The sequence below is a fragment of the Rhinolophus sinicus genome, chromosome 5, assembly GCF_057876585.1.
Source record: "Rhinolophus sinicus isolate RSI-liver-muscle chromosome 5, RSI-T2T, whole genome shotgun sequence".
In the NCBI taxonomy this organism is placed as follows: domain Eukaryota; kingdom Metazoa; phylum Chordata; class Mammalia; order Chiroptera; family Rhinolophidae; genus Rhinolophus; species Rhinolophus sinicus.
In genome coordinates this window covers 31,724,053-31,748,828 of record NC_142505.1, presented here as the reverse complement: position 1 = coordinate 31,748,828, position 24,776 = coordinate 31,724,053, and the positions used below count along the sequence as shown (strand labels likewise).

Below are 24,776 nucleotides of genomic sequence, written 5' to 3'. Positions count from 1 at the left end.
AACAAAAATTAGGTTTCCATTACATTCTCTACTATATTGGTTCCAGCTTTAAAAAAAAAAAAGTCTATTATTTAGTGATGTAATATTGATATTTCACCTAGATAATAAATTATTGAGGTGAGAGGCCATGTCTTAAACTTTTGTATTTCTAACTGTACATATTATAAGTTCCCTATACATTTTTGAAAATTAATTGCCAAATTAAATAGTTTACATAAGTGTTAATTCCAAATTTATATAAACAGAATATTGTGAAGGGCTTTGAGTTACAAAATTTCTTTAACACATTTCTCAAGTGCATTTAAAGTAAGATTTTATTTACATACAACTTGTTGTGGAAATGTTAAGTATATAAAATTAGGGGTATCTATAATGGCAGTTTTTTGCTATTCCAAATATCTGGGCACATGCTAGGATAACAACATTTTATTGGAACAATGACCAGTCCACTAAAATTCTGATACATACGGGCTTTATATGGATATCATGCAAACCATAATTATTACCCAGAGAACAACGGACCTATATTCAAATAATTCAAGTTTCTATTAATATTTTGGATAACTTTTCTCCAGTGGGTAAAAAAAGATTTGATCTAACCCCAACATTTTTTGTCATTCTCTTTTTATTTTCTTTACATGAAATAGGAAGTATACCTTAATTCAGTATATCGTTACTCACCCAAACAACCAAGAATCGTCAATTTTGTGTATCTGCCAGCAGCGACACTGCTGTCTGGGAACTGCCCGTTTCAGCCAGCACCTCACTGGCCACCGTGAAGGCACACCGGCAGCCAGCATGTTCTGGTGGCTCCCTCCAGCACTGTCCCTCATACTGGGGCATATTGTTCTTCAGCTCGTGTACAGCCAACTAAGACATGTTAGTTGAACAATTTTATTATCTTATAGTTGGTGTTTCTAATAATTATAATTGTAGAGGAGAATCTCCTACCATTTTTGAAATCTGATATCTAGAAAGCTTCCTGGATGTTTATGTTTAGTAAAGTTGTATCTGGGCAGACAAACTTTATATTGATGTTTTGTTTTGTTTTCATAAAGGCACTCCTCTTTATGCTGCTCACTTTCGCCCCGGACAGTATGTGGATGTCACAGCCAAAACGTAGGTCTGCACAATGTGTTCTCTTTTCCTATTGTTTTCCTTGTGAAAGAAGTAGTTTTTCAAGTCAGTGGATAAAGGATAAGTAACCATTATTCTCATTCATAATTCTAATCTTTAATATTACTGACTGGATTGGTTTTTAAATTGCAATGAATTGTATGTGAAGAATTCACATCAGGTTACAGCTTTTAAACTGAGATGTATGCTTCTCGCAATGGGACTAAGAGAAAGCTCACTTTACTTGGGTTCCTTGTGGGCTGGGCCCACTTCTATTTTGAATACCAAAACTATATGCAGTTTGATGGTGAAATACGTGAACAGTACTTTTGAGGGGTTCATTTGAGTGTATTGTCTAGTAATTGGTGGTTCCTCTCAGCTCTATGAAACAGTTAAATTAGAAACATTTCATGCCATTTGTGATAGTGGTTGTTGTGCTTATGATTTTGTAACTGTTACAAGCCTATTGGCATCTGGAAGAAGAAATAGTATTACATCTTAAGCCTCTTAAGTACCATGGCATTATCTCTCAGTACTGGGTAAGTGAGACTTCTACAAAAGCAAAATATTTTTTTAATACTTAACCAAGGGTTTAATTTGGTAGAAATCAACACTGAATTGTAAGTCGGACAGAAACTCTGACTTTGGGTCATATTTAGACTGGGCAGTGGTATTTTTGGTACTGTAGTTTTTTCATAATTTTACTGCCTATCAGATGGCTTAAGATAAGTTCAGCACTGGTTAGATGATCTCCAGGAAACATTTAGTTATTATAAAAATAATTTTTCAAAAATTAGTTGAGGTTATCTCTGTGGAATGAAGTAACTGAGCCCTTACATATGTTTATATAGAAATTGTTCAGTATAGGTTATTAGTATCCATGTGACCTAGGCTAACCTAAACTCCAAATATCAGCTCTTATCTATTCCTGTTTCTTGTTCTAACATAGAAGATAATTTTATTTCTTTATGTGCCTGTTTTCTTTTTGTCATTTGATAAAACGTGCAGCCTGTGTTCCAGGAATATTCTGACTAGGAACCCTTTGAAAGTGAACAGTGGTCCACAGGTGCTCTGGGATAGTGCTATGATCAGTGATTGAACCAAAGCACCTTTTATCAAAGGAAACCAGATGAGTGCCAGCATCAGTTTCCTTGATGCGCTCAGTGAAGACACAGCTTCGTTTCCACACTGTTATTGCCTACCTTCAAATAGGGCCATTGCAAACAGCTGCTAGGTGCCTTTACCTTTGATTAGCTGTTTAGAAATTGAGCGGGACGCATTGGCAGTAGAGTGGATCCTCTTTTTAGAGAGATTATGAACCTCTCTCATTTTTTCCCCCTGCTTGATTGTTGTGGACTCATTCCTACTTACTGGGGCCTCTAAAATCACTGGTTGCTTGGTAACTGTTTATGCTTCCTTCTCTTGTCAAGAACTCAAAATATTGGAGCTGTAAAGCTTTGGTTTCCTTAGTTGGGGAGATGTGCCTCGTGTGAATCAGATTGTTTTACTTTTTTAATTTCTGAATTAATTATTACATATGAATGAAATACATCACAGTAATTCTGTGAATTTATACACAATTAACAGTGTGTGAATTCTGTTACATATTTTACAGGATATATGGGATATTCCCAGAAGCCCTGCAAAGTCAGAGGCCTTTGTTAGCAGATCCTTTTGAGGGGTTTAGTAACTAGCTTGAATTAGAGCCTAGCTTTTCAAATGCCTGTGCTCAGTAAATGTTTTTTTAAAAATTAGTTTCAGGTGTACAAAACAATGTACTATTTAGACATTTCACCCCTCACAAAGGGATAACCCTCCTCCCCCAATCTATTGCCCCTCTGACATCGTATACATCTATTACAATTCCATTGACTCTATTCCCTATGCTGTACTCCATATCCCGTGACTATATACATTAAATTATAGTTGACATACAATATTATTCAGCTTCAGCTTCGGGTGTACCGCAGTGGTCAAGCATCTACCGTGTTTCCCCAAAAATAAGACCTAGCCAGACCATCAGCTCTAATGCGTCTTTTGGAGCAAAAATTAATATAAGACCCGGTATTATTTTAATATAACATCACATCACATCACATCACATCACATCACATCACATCACAACACTTGGTATAATATAATAATACCGGGACATATTAATTTTTGCTCCAAAAGACGCATTAGAGCTGATGGTCCGGCTAGGTCTTATTTTTGGGGAAACACAGTATAGATAATGGCTTGGGGTCTAATGTTTTCCCTTTTATTTACTCTCAATATTGAGGAGGAAACAGCTATAGATAAATATGAATAATGACATGAGGTATGACTTGATTCTGTCCTCAGCATAGAATGTTCAGCCTACGTTGTTTTCTGTTGAATCCTAGCAATGCTTAATACAATTTGTAGTTTTGTTTGTTTTTTAAGGAAAGAAACCAGAAAAGAATGAAACAAAGAGTAAACAAAAAGAACACTAAAAATACCTGGTGCGTTGTTTAGGGGAAATGTTAGGTCTCTGGCTCAAAGGACTTGAAAGACACAGGTGGTGATGATGCATCCGTAACGGTGAGCAAGGGGCCGCTTTCCTGCCAGCTGTCTGACTGAGCTTTATATTCATGACGGTGGACACCGGAAGTAATTTTTTCCTATTGTCTGGAATGTATTTATTTATTTCAATGTCAAAGCCCAGATTGAAGTCAGAAAAGAGCTCCTTCAGCCATTAAAATATTTTGTTTCTTTCTGGATGAAGGATAATCTAAAAATCTTGTTGACAAGTCTGGGCTAATTAAAACAACCCATATATTCTCAGGTATTATCTTAACACTTTAATAGCAATTTCTGACATACTCTTATTACTTTAAAGTCATCAATGCCCTTTAAATTCTCATTGCCCTTTGGCCTCAAAATAGGAAAATAGGCACTTACCTTGATAATATTATCCCTGGAAGTAAAAATTTAAAAAGGAGTGGGGGGGATTGGGTGATTGATAGAGCACCTTTGCATATTTACTGAGATTCACTTATTTTGGGTTCTTTCATTAAAATACCAAATGTGTATAGCAGTATTGTTACCCATCAAAGTCTGAAGGTGATTAAAAAACCAGATGCATTCTTAAAGAGCAAAGACTCCTTGGGCTGTATGACCAGTCCTGCACGCTGTTCAGAGAGGGTGCCTGCACGCTGTCAGAAAACTTCCGTCTAGGTCATTGTTCTTCTGACTAACAGACGAAAACAAGGTACGTGCAGCCTTCAGGATATAATTCCTGTCCAGCCCTGCACATTTTGAATTTAATTTAATTTTCAATAAGTTACTTTGTTTACTAGTTATTCAAAGAAATAAAATTTTAATATTAGTAAAACAAGTTTCAAAATTAGTGATTAAACCATAGAGGGAAATAATCTCTGTTAAAAAAAAAAAAAAATATATATATATATATATATATATATATATATATATATCCCTCTTAAATCAGTTGAAATGAATGTCCTTTTCAAGATAAAGCCTAGAGCGTGGAGAGTGGTGTTTCTGGGTTATATTTTGTTGTTTTGTTGCTTAAAATTGTTTTCATAGTAGGCATCTATAATAGCCTCACTTTTAACTCTGCAAAGCATTTTTTTAACTCAGTAAAATTAAGGTCTAATCTGGGGGCAGTGTAGGGAGTGGCTAAAAGGATGTGGTTTGCTTCTCAGTAGCTCTGTGGCCTAGACAGCTTTCTTAACCTCTCTGTTGCCTCATCTTTGACAAGTATAGCACCTGCTATAATTACTGCTTTTTAATTTGTTTCTGATTTTTAAAGGAAAAAGAAAATCGATGCTTTCTTCAATAGGAAATATCTTTTTAAATGAATAAAAAACAAGTCATTAGTAATTACATCATGTTATCTAATACACCAAGTTATTTCCTTCTTAGTTTAGACCACCTTTTGTATAGCTTTACAAAGCACTCTAGGTAATTTTAAGATTATATACTACCTGCTATATCTAGAATTTACAGAGTAATGACGATGTCTGTCTGATTTGCTAGATATTTTTATATTTTTGCTCTAATCTGTTTCTCAAGAAACAGTATGACCTGGGTTGAAAGCATGGCCAGATGCTTTCATTTACCAGGGATTTGACCTTGGCAAGTGTCTTAACCATCTCTGGATGTAGATTTCATTAACATCAGGGTGAGGGACTGAATGGTTTCTAAGGTTCCTTTAAATTCTAAAAGTCTGTTTCCAGAAAAGAATCCCTCAGTTTTCCAAGAGGCATAACTCACTCTTATCTATATGAAGAAATAATACATAACAAAAGTTTCACAGCACAGAACAATACGGTTTTCTGACCTACTGAAGGAAAGGATATGGCTAAGGACTTCAGAAAACTGTTAAGTCCTGTCATGATATTGCAGAGTTAGTTATTTGAGTTTTCTTTTTTCAAAAGGAACAGACTGAACCCAGGACAGCAAATGCAAGTGTTGTGGGTTTATTTAGGCCACCCAGGAAACGCTCCCTTTTACAAGGGGATTCAAAGGAATCACTGCACATTTGACTCTTTGTACTTTGAATGAGTTAAGTTTGATGTCAGAAAGCTACCGTGTTTCCCCAAAAATAAGACCGGGTCTTATATTAATTTTTGCTCCAAAAGACCCATTAGGGCTTATGTTCAGGGGATTGTCATCCTGAAAAATCATGTTAGGGCTTACTTTCCGGTTAGGTCTTATTTTCGGGGAAACACAGTATAAGCAGTGCACTCTTTGCAGTCACTTGTTGATAAAAATGTTTCCAGATATTGATGGAATGTCATGATTTTTAGACAGAAAGAGAATACCTGCATTTCAGGCCATGCTGTCACAAACTCATCTAGAGAATAACAGCTATACAGATGTTTCATGCCAGCTTTTAAGTATATGTGATGGAACACAGGGCAACTGGAAAAGTCCACCATGACTTGGGCTCAGGCACTGTACATCACTGATCAAATAGGTTTAGACAACGCTGAACTGGGTAGAAGTTGACTCCCAGAATTCATACTTATCTTCAGTCGAGATGCTTTATCCTTGAAATGTGTGAGATGAAAGTAGATAGGTAACAACTGGGTGAGTTTGTTGAAATAAGGAGAAGCTATAATTAAAGATTAAAATGTTTGTGCCATATTAGTTCATCATAAATTCAAAGCTAATCCTGATGGAGATAGTAAATTAGCTAATAGGGCCTTTTATATATATGCATTTATTTTAGTAAAAATTGTCCTTTTTATTTACCAGAATTCTTCTTATTATTAAAAGCTTCTTGGGTAGTTTGAATCTAAAACATGACAAAGTGGTATTAAGTTATATGCTACAAGAAATTCTTTTGATTGTTGGTTTGGACATTATGCTTTTATTCTCAACAGTACTTTTTCACAATTAAAGATTTCATCTTACTCCAATCTGTTCTCACTGGTTCAGTTTTATAAAGAAGACCAGTCTTGATTTTGGCTAGGAACTGACATGAGTCTCCATTTCCCTGTGTTCAAATGTAATGTTTAACCATAGAGAAGCTGGTTTTAAACCAATGATTTCTTCACCTTCCCACCTCCATCTCTGTCTTCATTTATTAAATATAAAAATATAGCCTGATCTTGGGGCATCTTTAGAGAAGTCAAGAGTCCTCTCTTCCATTTAATACTCAGTTACTGGTTTTCTGAGAGATTATGTACAAGCCATTTAAACTTAACTCAGCATACATCAGCTGAAGAGAGAAAGTTAAAGTTTAATTTGGAAATGGTTCTGATTGAAAAAACCTCTTTATAGTATGGGTTTTGATTTTTTAGTAAAGAAAATCAAGTACTTTACAGCTGATGCAACACTGATGCAAACACTTTTTTTCCTAATAGTGGAGAGATAAACAATGCAGCAAGAAGGGTGTTGAGGCAGAGAGAACAGAATGAGCAAAGGCATGGAAGAGAGTGGCGTATTTAGGGATTCACAGTGTAATCTCCTATGACTAGATACTATGTTATGGGCAGGGTTTGAAAAAGTAGGCTGGACCCAGTAATAAAAGGCCTTGTATGCTGCCAGGTAAAGAAATTGCTAGGGAACATTTAAGGTTGTAGTTTAGTTTGTTTGCTTGTTTTTGTTATTGTTGCTGTTGTTTTTTGGAGCAGGAGACTGCTTGTGCGATAAGCTTATTAGCTTGAGAATTTCACTCTAGTGTCCAGGGAGGAGGATGGCTTGAAGGGAGGGCGGTGATCCGTTTTTGTTTCTGAAACTTTGTAATCAAATGGCTGAGGTACTTCTGATTAGATATGATAGGTACATCTGTAAAATTGGATGATAGCAGAATTCTGGCCAGAGGGCATGGTTTGTGGCACTCCGACTTATTAGTAATAGCTTCAGGGGTCAGCAGACTTTTTCTCAAAAGGCCAGATAGTAAATATTTTAGGTTTGCAAGCATTGTGTTCTCAGTTGCAACTACTCTGCCATTATAGCGGTAAAGCAGCCATAGGCAATAATAAGTGTGCAAGGCTGTGTTACAGTAAAACTTTTGTTTACAAAGTGGCCAGTGCAGGCCATAGTTTGCCAGCCCCTGGTTTAAACCACAGTGAGAAGATTGTTGGGGGAGAACTCTCAGGTCATCCTTCCGTGTAGCAGCAAGGGAAAGGAACTTCTCACAGAGCATGAGGGAAGCACAGAAATAGGGGGAAATGATGATTGGCGTGGCGGGGAGACGGTGGCAGGAAGGGCTAGAGTAAAACTCTTCTGCTTTGAAAGAGACCATAGAAATTGGAACACTGACTGGATGTTTAATATTAAGGAATTACTATTTTTTTTTAGATTGTGTTCATGGTAATGTGGTTTTGTTCTTTAAAAGGATCCTTATGTTTTAGAGATCCGTACTGAAATATTTATGGATGAAATGACGTCTGGAATTTGTTTCAAAATAATCCATTGGCGTTGTAAGGGAGGGGAGGGACTAGATGAAACAAAATACTCCTTGAGTTCGCAATTGTTTGACCCTGGGTGATGAATACATAGGGATTCATTGTACTAGTCTCTGCTTTTGAATATATTTTAAAACTTCCATAATAAAAAGATATTTTAATAAAAGGCTTTGGATTTGGGAATTAAGGAGTTAACCTCAGAGTCAGTTCCAGAGAACAATTGGAGAGAAAGAAAATTGCAGGTGTTGAATGGGAGAGGAAGAAGCAGTAGGAGTACAGAGCAGAGAGAAGGTAAAGAACCCAGTGGTGAGGGAAAGACATGGTGATGAGAATTTTGGAGGAAGTTCTCAGAGGACTCAGAATGGATGGAACTGAGAGCCCTCCTCATCTCGTGGGCGTTTTGTATATCTCCATATACAAGTATATCCAGAACCATGCAATCAAAGGTAGTTTCCTACAAAGTGGGGAAATGCTGATGGGTTTGTATTAAACCCTGTTCATTTGCTGGTAGACATTTGAGCATTTGTCACAATAATGGCAATTGAATGAAATTCACATAGTAGTAATCTCTAGAGATTTATAGAATGCAGTTGGAAACATTAAATTATGCATTCTCTTCTGCAGAGTCTTACAGTCAGTCATACCTTTAAGTCCCCCATCTCCTTTTCCTTAATACCATCTGCTTAGACTTTTATAAAAGGCACGCCCATTGTACAACATTTGGAAACTACAGGACAAAATAAAGGAAACTAACCATCGTTTGTCCTAAGACACAGCTGTAGCCAGTAACAAAATCACTCTGACTTCTCTAGGTGGGCACTAGGGTTAAATAATGCACAATTCCTGCCCTTCATGCATTTACCATTGTTTCCCCGAAAATAAGATGTAGCTGGACCATCAACTCCAATGTGTCTTTTGGAGCAAAAATTAATATAAGACCCGGTCTTATTTCAATATAAGACCGGGTCTTATATATTATCAGACCGGGTCTTATATTAATTTTTGCTTCAAAAGATGCACTAGAGCTGATGGTCCAGCTACGTCTTATTTTCAGGGAAACACTAGAAAATATACTAAGGAAATGGACCAAGAAACGGCAATAAAGTCTCCTAAATTTAAACGGTATCTCTGAGTTTTTTGATGAATCTTTGGCTTAACAAGTAGAAACTTGTCTAAATAGAATCATTTTTTAATGTTTTTCTAATTTTCAGATGTTTCACTAAATTTGGAGCTTTTTACATTGTGTTCTTTTTTCTTTGAATTTTCCTTTATTTAATTTTTTTTTCTGCTGTCATTAACTAAAAACAGCAGCAGAAAAGGGGTGGAGGGGATAAAGCATGTGTGTTATGTGTTGTGTATCATTTCTAGTAAAATGAAGGTTTTATGTGACCTGTGAAAACCTCATATGTGAAATGTGCCTGAGTGTGCTTAAGTATAGATTAGTTCGTTTCTTTTGTTTTGTCCTCAAGTTGGGTGACAACTGAGAGAAGCAATACAATAGATACCTGTACCGCCCATGTATCATCAACAGGTGCACTCTATTCTCCATAATAGGAATTAAGCCAATAATTTGCCATGTTATTTGTGTTTTATTCTTTTGTTTAAAAGTTACTTATTGAAGAGGTTCCCATTGTACACAGTATAACAACATGATGCATTCTAGAGTTAGATTTTAAAATCTGTAATTAGCCGACCGATAATTAGCACTTTCAGGATACCGTTTTCATCTTATAATCATTTACTCTTAAAATGAGCTAAATTATCTTTTAAGTAAGAGATGAATCAGTTTGAGAACTCAGGATACCGGCAAACTTTTCTACCAACAATGGCCATTGTTACAATGTGGTATTTTTAAAACATGTTCATTTTAGATTTAGCATTGCCAGTCCCCTCCCCTTTTTTATTTCAAATGTTATTTGCCAAACAATATCATAGGTTCAGATGACTCTTTAGGTACTTCTTTTTCATTTTTAAATTGCCAAGCTTTTCTTTTTCAACTGTGTTCTAAAATTCAGTGTTAAATGGAACTATTTAAGTTACTGAAGCAAAATTTCAGTAAAATATTTGATTATCATAGTTTTTCTTCTTAGATGTTACCCTCCTTGCAAAATGGTTTTATTTTTTTCATTTAAAATGGTAAATGAAGTTTCCATTTTAGCTCTTTGATCAGGAATAAGGATTATTTTGAGTTTTTGAGGCAAAAGAGAATTATGTACATAAGTGATGTGTTCGCTTGATTAATATGAAGAAAGTGGCATAAGCCACAATTAAATTATTCATATACAAATAACTTTTGACCTGTGATTCGATAATATTCAGCTGTTAGGCTCTACACATAGTTCATATTGTTTTTATGTGAATTCTTATGTTTAATTGTTTATCTAAAACTATTATCCATATGGACTTACTTCAGTCCATTACTCTCTGATAATTCTTTGCTAAAGCCATAGCAAAGTCCTTGAGAAAATAACATGGTTTTCGTAATCATTTGCTTTTGGTCCTTTTTGTAAATCGCCTGAATTAGTCACTGTCTATTTAATAATAGCTACTTTTGTTAGGGTTAGGAAACATGACATTAAAAATATGTTGACATATAATCTAGTGAAAGCTGAAAAAAATGTTCATCTTAAGAGTCTATAAAAATGTGTCCAGTATAACTTACAATTTATTCTAGCCCTTTCGTTATACCATTTGTGCTGATATATTTGACAATAAGAGACAGACTTTAATAATGCTTTAAACCTTAGTTTTGTTTGCTTTCTACCTGCATGGCAGATTGTTTCTCTAGTTAGCAGACTTTGAAAATAGAATGGTTTTGTTTAGAAAAATTAAAATATGTTTTAAGAAATTGTTACACTCTCATTTTATTTCTCCATTAGCTTCTTATTCAAACCTTGAAACCAAGATCCATCTGATATCTTCTGAAAGTAAAACATTCAGCATTTAGGGCATTATTATTGTTTTATTTATAGCTACTGCTGCGTAGCACATTACCTTAAAGCATCACAGCTTAAAACAACAAAAATGTATTGCCTCACAGTTTCTGTAGTCAGGAATCCCAGCACAACTTAGCTGGGTACCTGTGGTTCAGGGTGTGTCTCACAGGCTGTACCAAGACATCCGTCAAGGCGGTGGTCATTTTGAGGTTTGCCTCCAGGCTCACAATCATGGCGGTCGCCAAGCCTCAGGTCCAGAGTTGTTGGTCGGAGACATCCTTGCCTCCTCTCTATAGAATAGCTTTTGTTACGGCAGCAAGCAAGAGAGTGCCAAGATGGAAGCCACAGTTGCTTTGTGACCTAATGTCACAGGTGACAGCTTACCACTTTTGCCATAGTTTATTCCTTAGAAGTAAGTTGCTGGGTCCACCCAGACTTAAGGGGAGGTGATACACAAGAGCATAGGTACCAGGAGGTATGGGGATCTTAATGGTTGTCTGCCTAATCTTTCATGAGTACTTCGGAACTTCTAGAAATTTACCACTTTTACTATGCTGTTTCTTGGGATTCTGATGATAAAACTCCCTGTTCAGATTGAACTATCTTTGTTTAGCTGGCTGTTGTCTCACAATCTTGAATTAATCATTTTATATAAAATGAGACTCCAGGAAGGAGTGCAAACCAGGTCAGATAAAGGAATGTTCATTTGCAGTTTTGCTTAGATTGCCTTTTCTAGTAATTTAGATAAAGAGCTTTGTTAAAACTCTAAGGTGCTATCAAGAAAGTGAACAATTGGGTATATTTTATACTCTGTTCAATATGTAAATTCTAATGTTTGTCTTGTTCAGTATTGGTAAAGGTTTCCAAGGTGTCATGAAAAGATGGGGATTTAAAGGCCAGCCTGCTACTCATGGTCAAACAAAAACTCACAGGAGACCTGGAGCTATTTCAACTGGTGTAAGTATAACTTAGTGATGCTCTTTTTATGCTAAATATTCAACTTCTGTGCATATAGGGCTTTCGTCTGTCCTTGGGATCAAGTCACATAGTTTTAATCTGACTCAAGATGGGTCCTAGTACTTGTCACCCTTTTATGGGTTTTGGCTTCACTTACTTTCCAGAGCCAGACTTGAACCATTTAGTTACATCCTACTCCATATGGCAAGGGAATGAAATTCACATAGTAGTAATCTCTAGAGATTCGTAGACTGCAGTTGGAAACATTAGATTATGCATTCTCTTCTGCAGTCTTACAGTCAGTCATACCTTTAAGTCCCTCATCTCCTTTTCCTTAATACCATCTGCTTAGACTTTTATATAAATCTAATACATACCTACAGTCAGGATTCTCAATATTTTCTGCTTCTTTCTCGTTCCCATCTTTGTTTCCCATCCTGCACTCTGAAGTCAGCTGCAGGAAATCAGGGAGTAGAATGCCCTTTCATCTGGCCCCACTGATTTACTTCACAGAAATTTTTTTGGGGCGGGGGAGATTGCTCTTGGGTTTTTTGTTTTTTGGGGTTTTTTTGCCTTAAAAGAGACAGGAAAGATTGTCAAGGATAATAGTACAAAAGAAAAGTAGTAGAGAAGACATGGAAAAATAAACAGAAAATGCACCAGAAACGGAGAAGGACTTTGTATTGCTACTTCAGTCCTTTCCCAGAGATACAGCATGAAGAGTTGGTGGGGGGATGGGGGCAGGGGTGGTATTCTTTGGACTATCAGAGTAATGCAAGGTTAATCTCTAAAGCTTGATATATGTATACATACATATATATGTATATATGTATTTTACTTCTTTCTTAAGAAATACAGATTGAAGCTACTCTTGAGTTACTAATTTCTCACCTAGTAAATTGTGTTACCAAGCCACTGGTGAGAATAGAAAATAGTGCATCCTTTATGGAGGAGAGTGTGGCAGTATCTAACAGAACTATATAGCAATTCTACTTCTAGGAATTTACCCTAAAGATATTCTCCCCAAAATATAAAAATGCATTTGCACAAAATTAGTCATTGCAACATTACTTATAATTACAAGCATAAATGTCCATACCTGAGAGTTTGGATGAATGAAAAATGGTACATCTACCCAATAGAATACCATACAGCTGAAAAAAGAATGAAAAGGCCATTTCTGAATGATGGAGTGATTTCTAGGATATAAGGAAATGCACATATTGTCTGCTTATTTTTGCAAAAAGAAGGACCACAAAAATAAGTCAGAAACTAATGAAATTGGTTATCTACAAAGCATGGGTGGGAACAGTATGGAAGGGCTTAGAAGTGACAAGAGTGACACTTTCCTAGATATACTTTTTTGTTTTACTTTTGGAACCATGTTAATGTTTTACATATTCAAAATAAAAACAAGGATGAGGGGAGAAATCCATAATAGAATATGATTAGACAATGAACCTAACCGTTTCAAATGAATAACATAACCAGACCAAAGGGGCGGGAGGAACATGGGGAGAGTGACTCAAGTAACTTTTGAATATACCATGTTTACCCGAAAATAAGACCTGGCCGGATCATCATCTCTAATGTGTCTTTTGGGGCAAAAATTAATGTAAGACCCAGTTTTATTTTAATATAAGACCAGGTCTATAATACAGTATAATAAATATATACCTGGTCTTATATTAATTATTACTCCAAAAAGACGCATTAGAGCTGATGGTCCGGCTAGGTCTTAGTTTCGGGGAAACACGGTAGTAGTTGGCTCTGTATGCCCTGAGTCTAAATTTAAAATGTACTGTGCACAGGTGTTGAATTCTAATTATGTTTGTTATTTGCAGTGGTTTTAGTTAGCAGTTCTGAAATAATTTTCCATGGATTGTAGGATTGAGTTTATAAGTAAATATATTGATAATGGGAGCCAAGTGTCTCACTATTGGAGAAGGTTGTTATGAAAAGGAGGGAAATTAGAATGGACCATATAGTGTTGAATTCCAATTGTAGGTATCAGTATATATTTGCTATATATTTATGTAAAGAAAAAGAAATATAGATATGCATGTGGATGTATATATGTATACTTGTGTCTTAGTTCTGTCTGCTGAAAGGACCTAAAAGAAGAGATATCCCATAGCAATGAGCACACCTAGAGCCTAGATCTTGATTTCTGTACACCAGTCCCCACTGAAAGGAATGGGGCCTCATTGGAGGAATGACTGATACCACGCATGGGACAGGAAGAGTACAAGATGAACCCAAGCAGCTGTTCAGGAAATCAAGGAAGTACTTTTAAAATGATGGCACAATAGGCAGTAAACTCTCTGATAATTGGCTCTTAGTAAGATTGTTTTGGGCATGTTTCTTCAGGCAAGGGAAACAAAAGAAAAAACAAACAAATGGGACTATATCAAACTAAAGGAAACCATCAACAAAATGAAAAGACAGCCTACTGAATGGGAGAACATACTTGCCAATATCCAATAAGGTGTTACTATCCAAAATATATAAGGAAGTCATACAACTTAATACCAAAAAGACAAACAATACTGTTAAAAAATCAGCAGAAGACCTGAATAGACTTTTCCAAAGAGGACAGATTGCCAATAGACATGAAAAGATACTCATCATCACTAATCATCAGAGAAATGTAAGTTAAAACCACGATGAGATATCACCTCACACCTATCAGAATGGCTGTTATCAAACAATCAACGCACAAGTATTGGTGAGGATGTGAAGAAAAGGGAACCTTCGTGCACTGTTGGTGGGATTGCAAACTGATGCAGCCACTGTGGAAAATAGTGTGGTGGTTCCTCGAAAAATTGAAACTAGAACTACCATATGACCCAGCAATTCCACTTCTGGGTATTTATATGAAGAAATCCAAAACACTGGTTCAAAAAGATATATGCACCTCTATTTTCATTGCATCGTTATTTACAATAGCTAAGATATGGAAGCAGCCTAGGTGTCCTGTCGACAGACGATTGGATAAAGAAGATGTGGTATATGTATATACAATGGAATGTTACTTGGCCATAAAAAAGAATGAAATCTTATATTTGCAACAACATGGATGGACCTAGAGGGTATTATGCTAAGTGAAATATGTCAGAGAAAGACCATATGATTTCACTTATATGTAAAATCTGAAACACAGAGTAAGTGAAAAAACAAAACTCATGGATACAGAGAACAATCTGATGGTTGCCAGGTCGGGGTGGGGATTGGGTGAAAAAGGTGAAGGAATTAAGAAGTACAAATTGTCATTTACAAAATAGTTATGGGGATGTATAGTACAGCTTATTAAGGAATATAGTCAGTAATACTGTAATAACTATGTATGGTGTCAGGTGGGGGTGCAAGACTTATCAGGGGGGTCACTTTGTAAGTTATATAAATGTCTAACCACTGTGCTGTACAGCTGAAGCACAGCAGACTACATATTGTATGGTTCCATTTATCTGAAATGTCCATCCCAGGCAAATCTGTAGAGATGAAAGTAGATTAGTGGTGTCACAGGGCTGTGTGTGTGTGTGTGGGGGGGGGGTTGGAGGGAGTGACCACTAATGGGTATAGAATTTCTGTTTGGGATTGCTAAAAATGTTCTAAAATTGATTGTAGTAATACACAACTCTCTAAATATACTAAAAACATTAAGCTGTACACTTTAAAAGGTTGAAATATGTGGTATGTGAATTACATCTCAATAAAACTCTCAAAAATGAGGCATGCAGAAGAACCTATTCTTATAACTCAGATTAGTTGTTTGTTATGAAATACTCCGTTCTGTGTTTGTAAATACTTTCATTAAGGATTAGCTAGGGAATGTCTTTACAATCCTAAGAGTTAGAGTATACCTTTAAGAAGAGCAAATTTAATTGGGGAGGACTTTTCTTAATAATGTAATATTAAGCAAAGTGCTTATCACAGAGTGTATTTGTGTATTTGTAGAATGAATAAGAATGATACTTTGTCTATAATATTCAGAATTGTCTTTGAAGCAGGTTATCTGTTAATGCTATGAGTTACTTTCACTGGCAGTTTTGCCTATTACAGTGAGAGTAGTGATGGGAAGATTTTTTATATTCCAGGAATTCATGTGTTCTGAGAACCTTTGCCATTTTAGATGTAATTCATATTTTCTGTTTTAGATGTAATATTATTATCCATTATCAAAGCCAAAATCAGAGAGACTGTGAAGCTGTTTGATTTATGTGACTCAGAGACAACCAGGGCTGAACAAACTCAATATTCAGATAACTAACTCTGTCCTTTAATCATTCTGGTGACAGAAAGTAACATCAAAAGCAAGGCTGGCAGAGTAGGGCCATTTCAGCAGCCGTGGTGTGGATGGAGTCCATTAACCCAGTTAATATAGAAGATTAATGAAAACAGGCCAGGCAGTCAGTTTTTTCTTTGACTGGTGGTGCAATGTGTTTGGATGTTCTTTATTTTTCTTTTTTACTTCTCAACCAGTATTAGCTCTGTTGCTACTCTCTTGTTACTGAGTTTTTCTCCTAAATCTGTTCTTAGTCTGTATTTATTTTGTTGCTCGAATTTAGATTAGATTACCCTTCTAGGGTAAATGTCTAAATCCACATTTAGCTCTTTACAGGGGCCTAGCAGAATGGGGGAAATGAAACATTTTAGTAATTCCTATCTTAGTTTACATTTTGGTTTGATCAATACTATTTGAAATTGAGAGGGCTTTAAACGCGCTCATCTTGGTTCTCTCATACAGGATGTTGCCAGAGTCTGGCCTGGAACTAAAATGCCTGGGAAAATGGGAAACAGAGATAGGACAGCATTTGGACTGAAAGTAAGTTTCTGTAGTGGCACTTTGTAGGAATGGTTCAATTAATGCCTAAATGCAAAGGCAAAAGAGTATGTATTTATGTATGTCTGTTTAATTATTGTTTGTTCAATTTAATGTTTAAATAACTTAATGATTGTGCTAATAGGTTTCACAGTTATTGAGGGGTGGAGAATACATGAACCGTGTGTGTGTGTGGTATATTCTCAAATTTTTAACTTTTAAAGTTTGATTTCATGTCTTGCTTTAGGTGTGGAGAATAAACACAAAGCACAATATAATCTATGTAAATGGCTCTGTACCTGGACATAAAAATTGCTTAGTAAAGGTATGTATAGATATCTTTATTTTCCGTTATTCATATATGTGGATGTGAATAAAATTCTCCTTTGACCCGTAAATGTAGCTTGAAAATAAGTATCTGTTTTCCACACATTCTGTGCTAAATTGTTTTGCTTTTTAGTAGCACCTGAGTAAAAAAAGTTGCACAAAATAATCTATAGTATATGTCTATAAAATGATGAACCTGCAAAAAGGTAAGCAGAGGCTCTTTAGAAATATGAAAAGGAGATGAGGCTACTGCTCCCAAAATACCAATATATTCCTCTCCTTCCAAAAAAGAACTTTTTCATTTTTTTAAGAGTACTTTGGCACAGGAACTAGAAATACATGAGGTGGAAATTAAATGCGAGAGTTAAAAAGAAACATGATTAAAGGTAGACATTTTAAGGAGAGATTCTATTATTATTATTAGCATTACTCTGATTGTACTTTTAACTATTTTCCTTAAAAATATATATGTTCATTTTTATGTCCAAAAATATAAAGAAGAAAAATAACATGTACAGGATAGATTTGAACAAAAACTTAAGCTTTCAGAAACTTACTTCCATTCAATAAAATACAAAATAAATATTCTGCCTGGGATTTAAGCCAGTATAATACAAAGTGAAAGATCACTTTTGAATTTTGACATCTTCCTTTCTGAAAATAAATTTGTAGTAGAAGTGATAATAGCTAGTCCTGGAAAAATATTCTTCATTAAATAACAACAAAAATATGTTGAAACTTAAACCTCAGATTTTTCAGATTGGGTCTCTATGTATGCTTTTTATTTCTTCAAGTAGGTTCTATTACTAGCATAAGGTACAGTATTTGTTTTAATCTTACAGTAATTAAAATTTCCTGACACTCTTCACTTTTTGATTATTCTCATTTTTCTTTAAAAATAACATTTAATAAACACAAGGGGTTTTTTTGTTTTTATTGTCTTTTTTAAGTTTGCTGATGTTTGTTTAAATTTCCGTAGGTTTTCAGTAGGTTTGCAGTCTCCGAGAGACTGGCATGACAGGTAGATGAACCAGCTGCTTGTCATTGTACTTCTCATAACATTTTGGCTTCATAAGTCAACGTATCCCTCCCTCCACATTCCAGGTTGATTGTGTATAAATAGCACAACCTAATAGAAGAGAAAAAATAAAAATGATTATTTTCCATAATAAAATTATACTGGATAGCAGATGAATTTTTAAATGTGCTCATCCCTATATCCTCATTTATAATTTAAGTTTTTTTCAAATGTGCCTGTTTTTTGGTGTCTGTGTGTGTCCTACCCCCACCTTTCCTCAAAGGATTTGACTGGTTTGCCAATATAAATAAATATTAAAAGAGTAAGGTAGATCGTTGAGGGTATCTTGGCTAAGGCAGGTAAATAATAAAGCCGGGGTAAGATTAAGTGCACAAAAATACATACCATGGAGTCACATTTGTTAAAGCTGGGCTGCACTCTTTTGACCCTCAACATTAGAGTCGATGTCATCATTTATGTTTCAAATCAATGAGTTATGGTACTGTAGCATTTACAGTTAGGGTAGGTAAGCAGTGCTTTTGTCTGACAGATGCCTCAAATACGATCGGTCTGTAAAAATGTAAAACTGAGAATTCAAATTTATGACTAAATGTTTACATTTATCAAATTTGCACAGAAAGTTTTGCTGGTTTTGTTGGTTTTGTTATTTACTTGAGTTTTATTTTCAGTTCTAAATTCTGACACAGTTTAAATTGATAAAAATATAACATTTTTATCCCCCCAAGTTAAAGTTCAACCCAGTATTAGTGAATTGGGGTGTGGGGGGGGGGAGGCGGAATTTATTGCGGGTAATTTGCCAATAATGAAAGAGAATAAATGAAAATGATGAAAATAGATACATTTTTCTGTAGTTGGCTGTTTAGAAGCTATGTACTTGTTTCAACCAAATTATTCATTTCTTATTGTCAAAATAATTATGCCTTATTTTACTCTATGTGTATAAATTACATGTAATTTTTTTTATTTCTTTCTGAATGAAGGCTGTATAATAAGCTTTAAAGAACCCAATGATATTTTCCAAAAATAAAACCCATCATTTTAGATTATATCAATATCTGTACTATTCCTTGCTTTATGAATTCACAGATATAATTAAAATATTTTTAGACTATAAAGGCAGTAGGGCTACTATAAAGACTTATGGGCTTATTGTTTTTTGTTCTGACCTTAGCTTCTAAATGAGAATGCTGCATGTTAAATGTAAGCTAATTTCCTTAATAAAACTTGATATTTTTGTCTTATAATTAAGATTGATAAAAAATACTAGGTAATTTTTTTTTAACCTCAGCTCAAAAAATGCTATGGGAGAAAATAAAATATAAAAAGATAATATGAATAGATAAAATCAATAAAGAAGTAGATAGTAGTGCCTTTTAGGTATATAGTTTATATCAGATTTTTATATTTAGAAAATCAATTTGGATAAAACTGATTAAATAGTAATTATGAAATATAATTTATCTTGTTGGACAGTTCTAGAGATTTATAAGTTATGTATAAGATAAATAAATCAGTGATTTTTGTATGAGATAGCTGATTAACTTGAAGATTGTGTTTCTATCTTTGGATTAATTTATTGGTATAAAAAGTATATTGAGTTCCTTAGAAAATATAGGAACAGATAGTCTTTGATTATGAATAAGTAAAACGGGCTATCGTTGAGTAACTTAATTGATAGCACTTAATACAACTTTGCTTCCTCCCCCCAGATCAGAGATTCTAAATTACCTGCATATAAGGATTTCTGTAAAAATCTACCATTCCCTACATATTTTCCTGACGGAGATGAAGAGGAACTACCAGAAAATTTGTACGATGAAAATGTGTGTCAACCCAGTGCGCCTTCTATTACATTGGCCTAACCTCCTTGGACATGGAAGAACCTCACGTATTTTGTGAACTTTGATGAGCCAGAACAATAACATAACCAACAACTATATTTTGCTTTCTTAGTCACGATATCACACGTGTCATCTTTGTCAAGGGCATAAATGTATCTCATTCATCCTCCAGCTGAATTTTGTTTTAAAAATTACCACATTAAACAAATCAGTTGAGTAGATTGGATGTGCCAGATTGAAATGAACTGGCAGTTTAAGATGTTTATAAATTTAACTTCTTTTATTAAAGATTTGTCTGTCTTTGTGAAAGGGTGGTTGTGGAACAGAAGCAAACCGTATGGGAACTATGGTATAACCTAGTTAGGTAATAGAAGTCATTTCTTAAAATTCATTGTTTATCATTCTTCCACATTTTGGAGCCCTAAAGAGAGAAAGGAAGTGAGATTTTTTCTAAAATTACAGAAATACACGTTATAGTTAAAGGCCTAACAAATACAACAAAATTGTGCTCGCTTTGGCAGCACATATACAAATACAACAAAATCATAAATTGTGGGTCTTGTTACTCTTCTGTTGAAAGGAATAGTTATTTTTTAGTTTGATCACTACACTATAAGGTAGGTGTAATCAGTTTTCCTTGATGCCGTCCAAAATGGATTTGAAATGGCCTGGGATTGTACATCCAACAAATGTTTATTAATCACCTATGTGAATGGCTCCTGGGTTTCTCTTCATTATATGAAACTAAAATGTATTTACTAATGGCTACTTATAACAAATAATTAAGCTTAACAATGTAAGTGTAAGCAGGCCTCATTTAACTACTGGATTTCCTCTGGCCCAGATTCCTGAAGCCCCACAGAATTATTTTAACTCCAGATGTTTTCTGAGAGTCATATGGCCACCCAAGAAACTTATTAACAATAGTGTTAGGTCTCCACATAATTTCCTGATAACGAATGGATTTGTTATTAAAACGTCCTACGGGGCAGACGGGTGGTTCAGTTGGTTAGAGCACGAGCTCTGGGCAACGGGCTGCTGGTTCAATTCCCCCACATGGGCCAGCGAGCTGCGCCCTCCACAACTAAAATGAAGTCAATGAGCTGCCACTGAGCTCTCGGGTGGCCAGATGGCTCAGTTGGTTGGAGCGCAGGCTCTCAACCACAAGGTTGCCAGTTCAACTCCCACAAGGGATGGTGGTCTGCACCCCCTGCAACTAACAACAGCAACTGGACCTGGAGCTGAGCTGCGCTCTCCAAAACTAAGATTGAAAGGACAACAACTTGACTTGGAAACTTCCCAGAAGTACACACTGTTCCCCAATAAAATCCTGTTCCCCTTCCCCGATAAAAAAATAAATAAAAGGTCCTACAGTATTTTTTTGCCCATATCACATCTCTCTTGTTCTTAATTTTAAATCCAAATGTAGCCACATCTTAATGTTTTTATTTATACTTCATCTCATTCTATTAAAGATTTTAAGGAACTGACAGGAGATCCATGCAATAAAATAGTATAGTAAGGGGGAAATAGGATGATATAAATCAAAATAGGTGGAGGATTGGGAAGAAATGATGCCAATATAATAAAGATAAGCAGGTTGTGTTACGGAGTTATACTCAGTTTGGCCATGAGCACCCTGGGTACCAAAGTCAAACAAATAACATTGATCTGTTACATATTTATCTTTAATCGTAAGTTCCTCAAGTCATTTTAAACTGGAGTAAGTCTTGTTACTATATCGCTTTTTATTAAAAACAAAAATAGCTTATCAAACTGGAAATTCCTGAACTTGTTAAAAGATAAGCAAACATCATACTCAAGGGTAAAGTATTAGATGCATTCTTGTCAGAGTAAACAAGGATGCCCTTTACTTGTTCTGTTCAACAGTGTTAGAGATCCTAGCCACTGCTATAAGAAATGGTAATTATATAAATATTGGAAAGTGAGAACAAATCTTATTTGTAAGAAATACGATCTACCTGGAAGATTAAGGACAATTAACTGACAAATTATCAGAACCAATGAAGAAAGTTCAAAGGGTGACTAAATACAAGATTAATATAGAAGTATATAATAGCAATATTTAATTGGGAAATTCTATCAGAGGAAAATGAATACCATTCACAATAGCAATTTTCAAAAAGGTTCTGCAGAAAAAAAAAGCCTGACAAGAAATGGGCTAGAACCTTATTGGAGAAGATAAAGTTTTATTGAAGAAAACTTAAATAATGGAGTTGAATTCTTATGGTTATGAATGAGAAGACTTAATATTGTAAAGAATTCAGTCTTATTTTTAAAATCTCAACAGGACTTATAGAATTGTTCAAACTGATTCTAAAATTAGCGTCAACATGTAAATTCAAGGATAACCAAAACTTAAAATGGAACCCATTAGTCAGGTATGCCCATCCTAAGGGACATCATTAATTTTGAAATTTAGAATACTGTATTTCTTAATTCTCCTTTAATTAGCTGCACTTGATCAAAAGATTTTAATGACTTTACAAATGTGTCAAGCTTGCTGATAAAGTGATGGGGGAGCAGCTGTGACTGCAAGAAAAATGAACAGTTGCTGGGAGAACAAATCTTGTTTCTGAATGAAGTATTTGCAAAGGTGGAGAGAAGGGAAAGAAGGGGATTCAGCATCTGAAAGTAGCCAGATGGCAAAGGAGAACAAGGATTAGTTCAGCCATTCGCCCGAGGCATTTTGAAGACGATAGGGAGCCCTCTCCACTAGACAGCCCACCCCAAACCCACCACCATCTGTCTCGAGTCTGCAGATGGACTGCATCCGGATTGAGTTTTTAGGGAAAAATTGCTGATCACCTTTTAGGATTACGAGTGTGAACCCTGTCTTCTAGGGCCAGAGTGCAAAGTATCCTCATGCAACCCACCCCCAATTCTCCATGGCCAGCACCCTGTACAGCTACCTATCTGTTAAAGAGAGTCTGGGTCCTGCTCCTTCAAACTTGTTTGGTGGCCCAGAAGTGACCTGAGTTGTGTTTACTGGGCCAGGTGGAAGAGGAGGAAGCTGTCCCTGTATCTATGGAAGACATAAACCAGAGTGTGCCTGGTCCAACACTAAGCAAAACACATGCGATTTGCTAAGAACTTGCGGTTACTATTTCAGGCCACAACACCTGTCATTAAATGTTCAACTCAAGGAAATGGAACTCTGCCTACTGTGGATAAGGAGTATATGGTCTGGATACTGGCCTGCTCACCTCTTCCTGGAGCCCAAGGAATACTAGCGGCCTACCCCTGAGCAATGTGGGCCACTAGACAGATACGGAGGCAGTTCAGTTCTCTGCAGTGGAGCCCACTTAGGTCCTGATTTAGGCTGGAACGTGATTTACTGTTTTAGATTGTGTCTTTAAATGGAGAACCATTTTGAACCAAAAACTTCTTCAAATTAGACATTTTTTCCCCAGCCTTAGTAGTATAAACTAAGCTATTAGTTATAAAATAGGTCAATACTAAACCCTGTGAAATTCTATAGGCCGATCTGTCAGGGCATGCCTGCTTTCAGAGTTACACTAAGTCTTGGTTGTCCTGCTTACTTTCCAGGACCCTTACCTTACTAGGGCAGGTGAAGCTAAAATACTCATGTTGATTAGTCCTATCTCCACAGCAGGGCCTTGGCATGGGGTGAAAATTGGATGATGCCAAGCTGTGAAACACTAAATGTCGACGAAAGATGTAAGGATATACATGGCACAGGTAAAGATATAATTTGCAAGTAGATTATTTCAGAGTCAGTTAATAGCACTTTTTGTAACCATTAAATGCCGAGATACGGACCTACTTTTCAACTTTTCACAAGGGGTGGAATAGAAGGAAGACTTTGACAGCTTATTTTCAAAAGTAAATGATGTGTGAGTGGAAACTATGTCTCAGGATATATGATAAAATATATACAGAACTATTTATTTTTTTTAATGTAAAGAGTATTATCACACTAGTTAAAGCACTTATTTGGGATCCCTGATGCTGCAGGATAAATCCCACCAGTCTGAAGGAATACTGTTTTATACTCAGAAACGTATGCTGTTCGTTTTAATTACCAAAAGAACCCCTCTGACGAAAAAAAGTGTCAAAATGAGAGCCTCTCCTGTCTGCAGCAAAACTGCACCTTGGTTCTGCGTCACTGCCCACAGAGATACTGTTGGCTGTGTCACAGTGAAAACCCATTCTGGGAGGAAAGGGCAGCATTCAGATCGATGACACTGGATCTGATGTTTGGACCTCTGGGATGAATGCTCGCATGTGACTACCTTCACATGTTCTGGTCAGAGTGGAAATACAATGCCATGGCTTCTTGTGGCATTGAGCCTTGCACGTTAGTCTAGCCTGCCGTATGATGTCCTGCTAGCTGCTTTGTTGTTTGCTTTTCCTATGGCTACTTTCCTTCTTTTGGTATTACTGGAAAAATGCCCATTACTGCCGTTTATGCCTGAAGGTCTCTACTTTGGAAGTTCTCTGCACTTTTACAGAAAGAATGGCAGGAAAATGGTCTTGTACTCATTGGCTTGTTTTTCTAGTTTTCTAGTGGAGTTACTTTAATGATGAGGTAGGTAGGGCATGTTGTCGGTACCAGTTTTCCCAAACTGTTGACCCAGGAGAGTATATAAATACAGACAGAAGTAGGTCACCCTGCTGGGAGGGGGCTCCCTAGGGCAAACATCTTCAGGAGCTTTATAATCAGATATGTCACTTCATGGCTACCTGTTTTCTAAACAGGAAGCAGTTCTTCACACAAGAGTTTACTTGGCTAATGATGGACCAAGTTTCTACTGCTTTCAGGAATTTTCTATAAAGTTGCCTTTACTGTAA

At 35.8% G+C, this 24,776-nt stretch overlaps 1 protein-coding gene across 1 annotated transcript in view; it reads left to right on the top strand.

Moving 5' to 3' along the window:
* The window catches only part of MRPL3 (mitochondrial ribosomal protein L3), a 35,030-nt gene extending 13,700 nt beyond the window's left edge, over positions 1–21,330 (top strand). The window contains exons 6-10 of the mRNA XM_019725948.3: positions 1,059–1,119; positions 11,803–11,911; positions 16,659–16,736; positions 16,981–17,058; positions 19,809–21,330. Of these exons, the coding sequence (XP_019581507.2) occupies positions 1,059–1,119; positions 11,803–11,911; positions 16,659–16,736; positions 16,981–17,058; positions 19,809–19,961 (479 nt within the window). The 3' untranslated portion in view covers positions 19,962–21,330. The remainder of the gene's footprint in view (positions 1–1,058; positions 1,120–11,802; positions 11,912–16,658; positions 16,737–16,980; positions 17,059–19,808) is intronic.
* Positions 21,331–24,776: the final 3,446 nt, after the last annotated feature.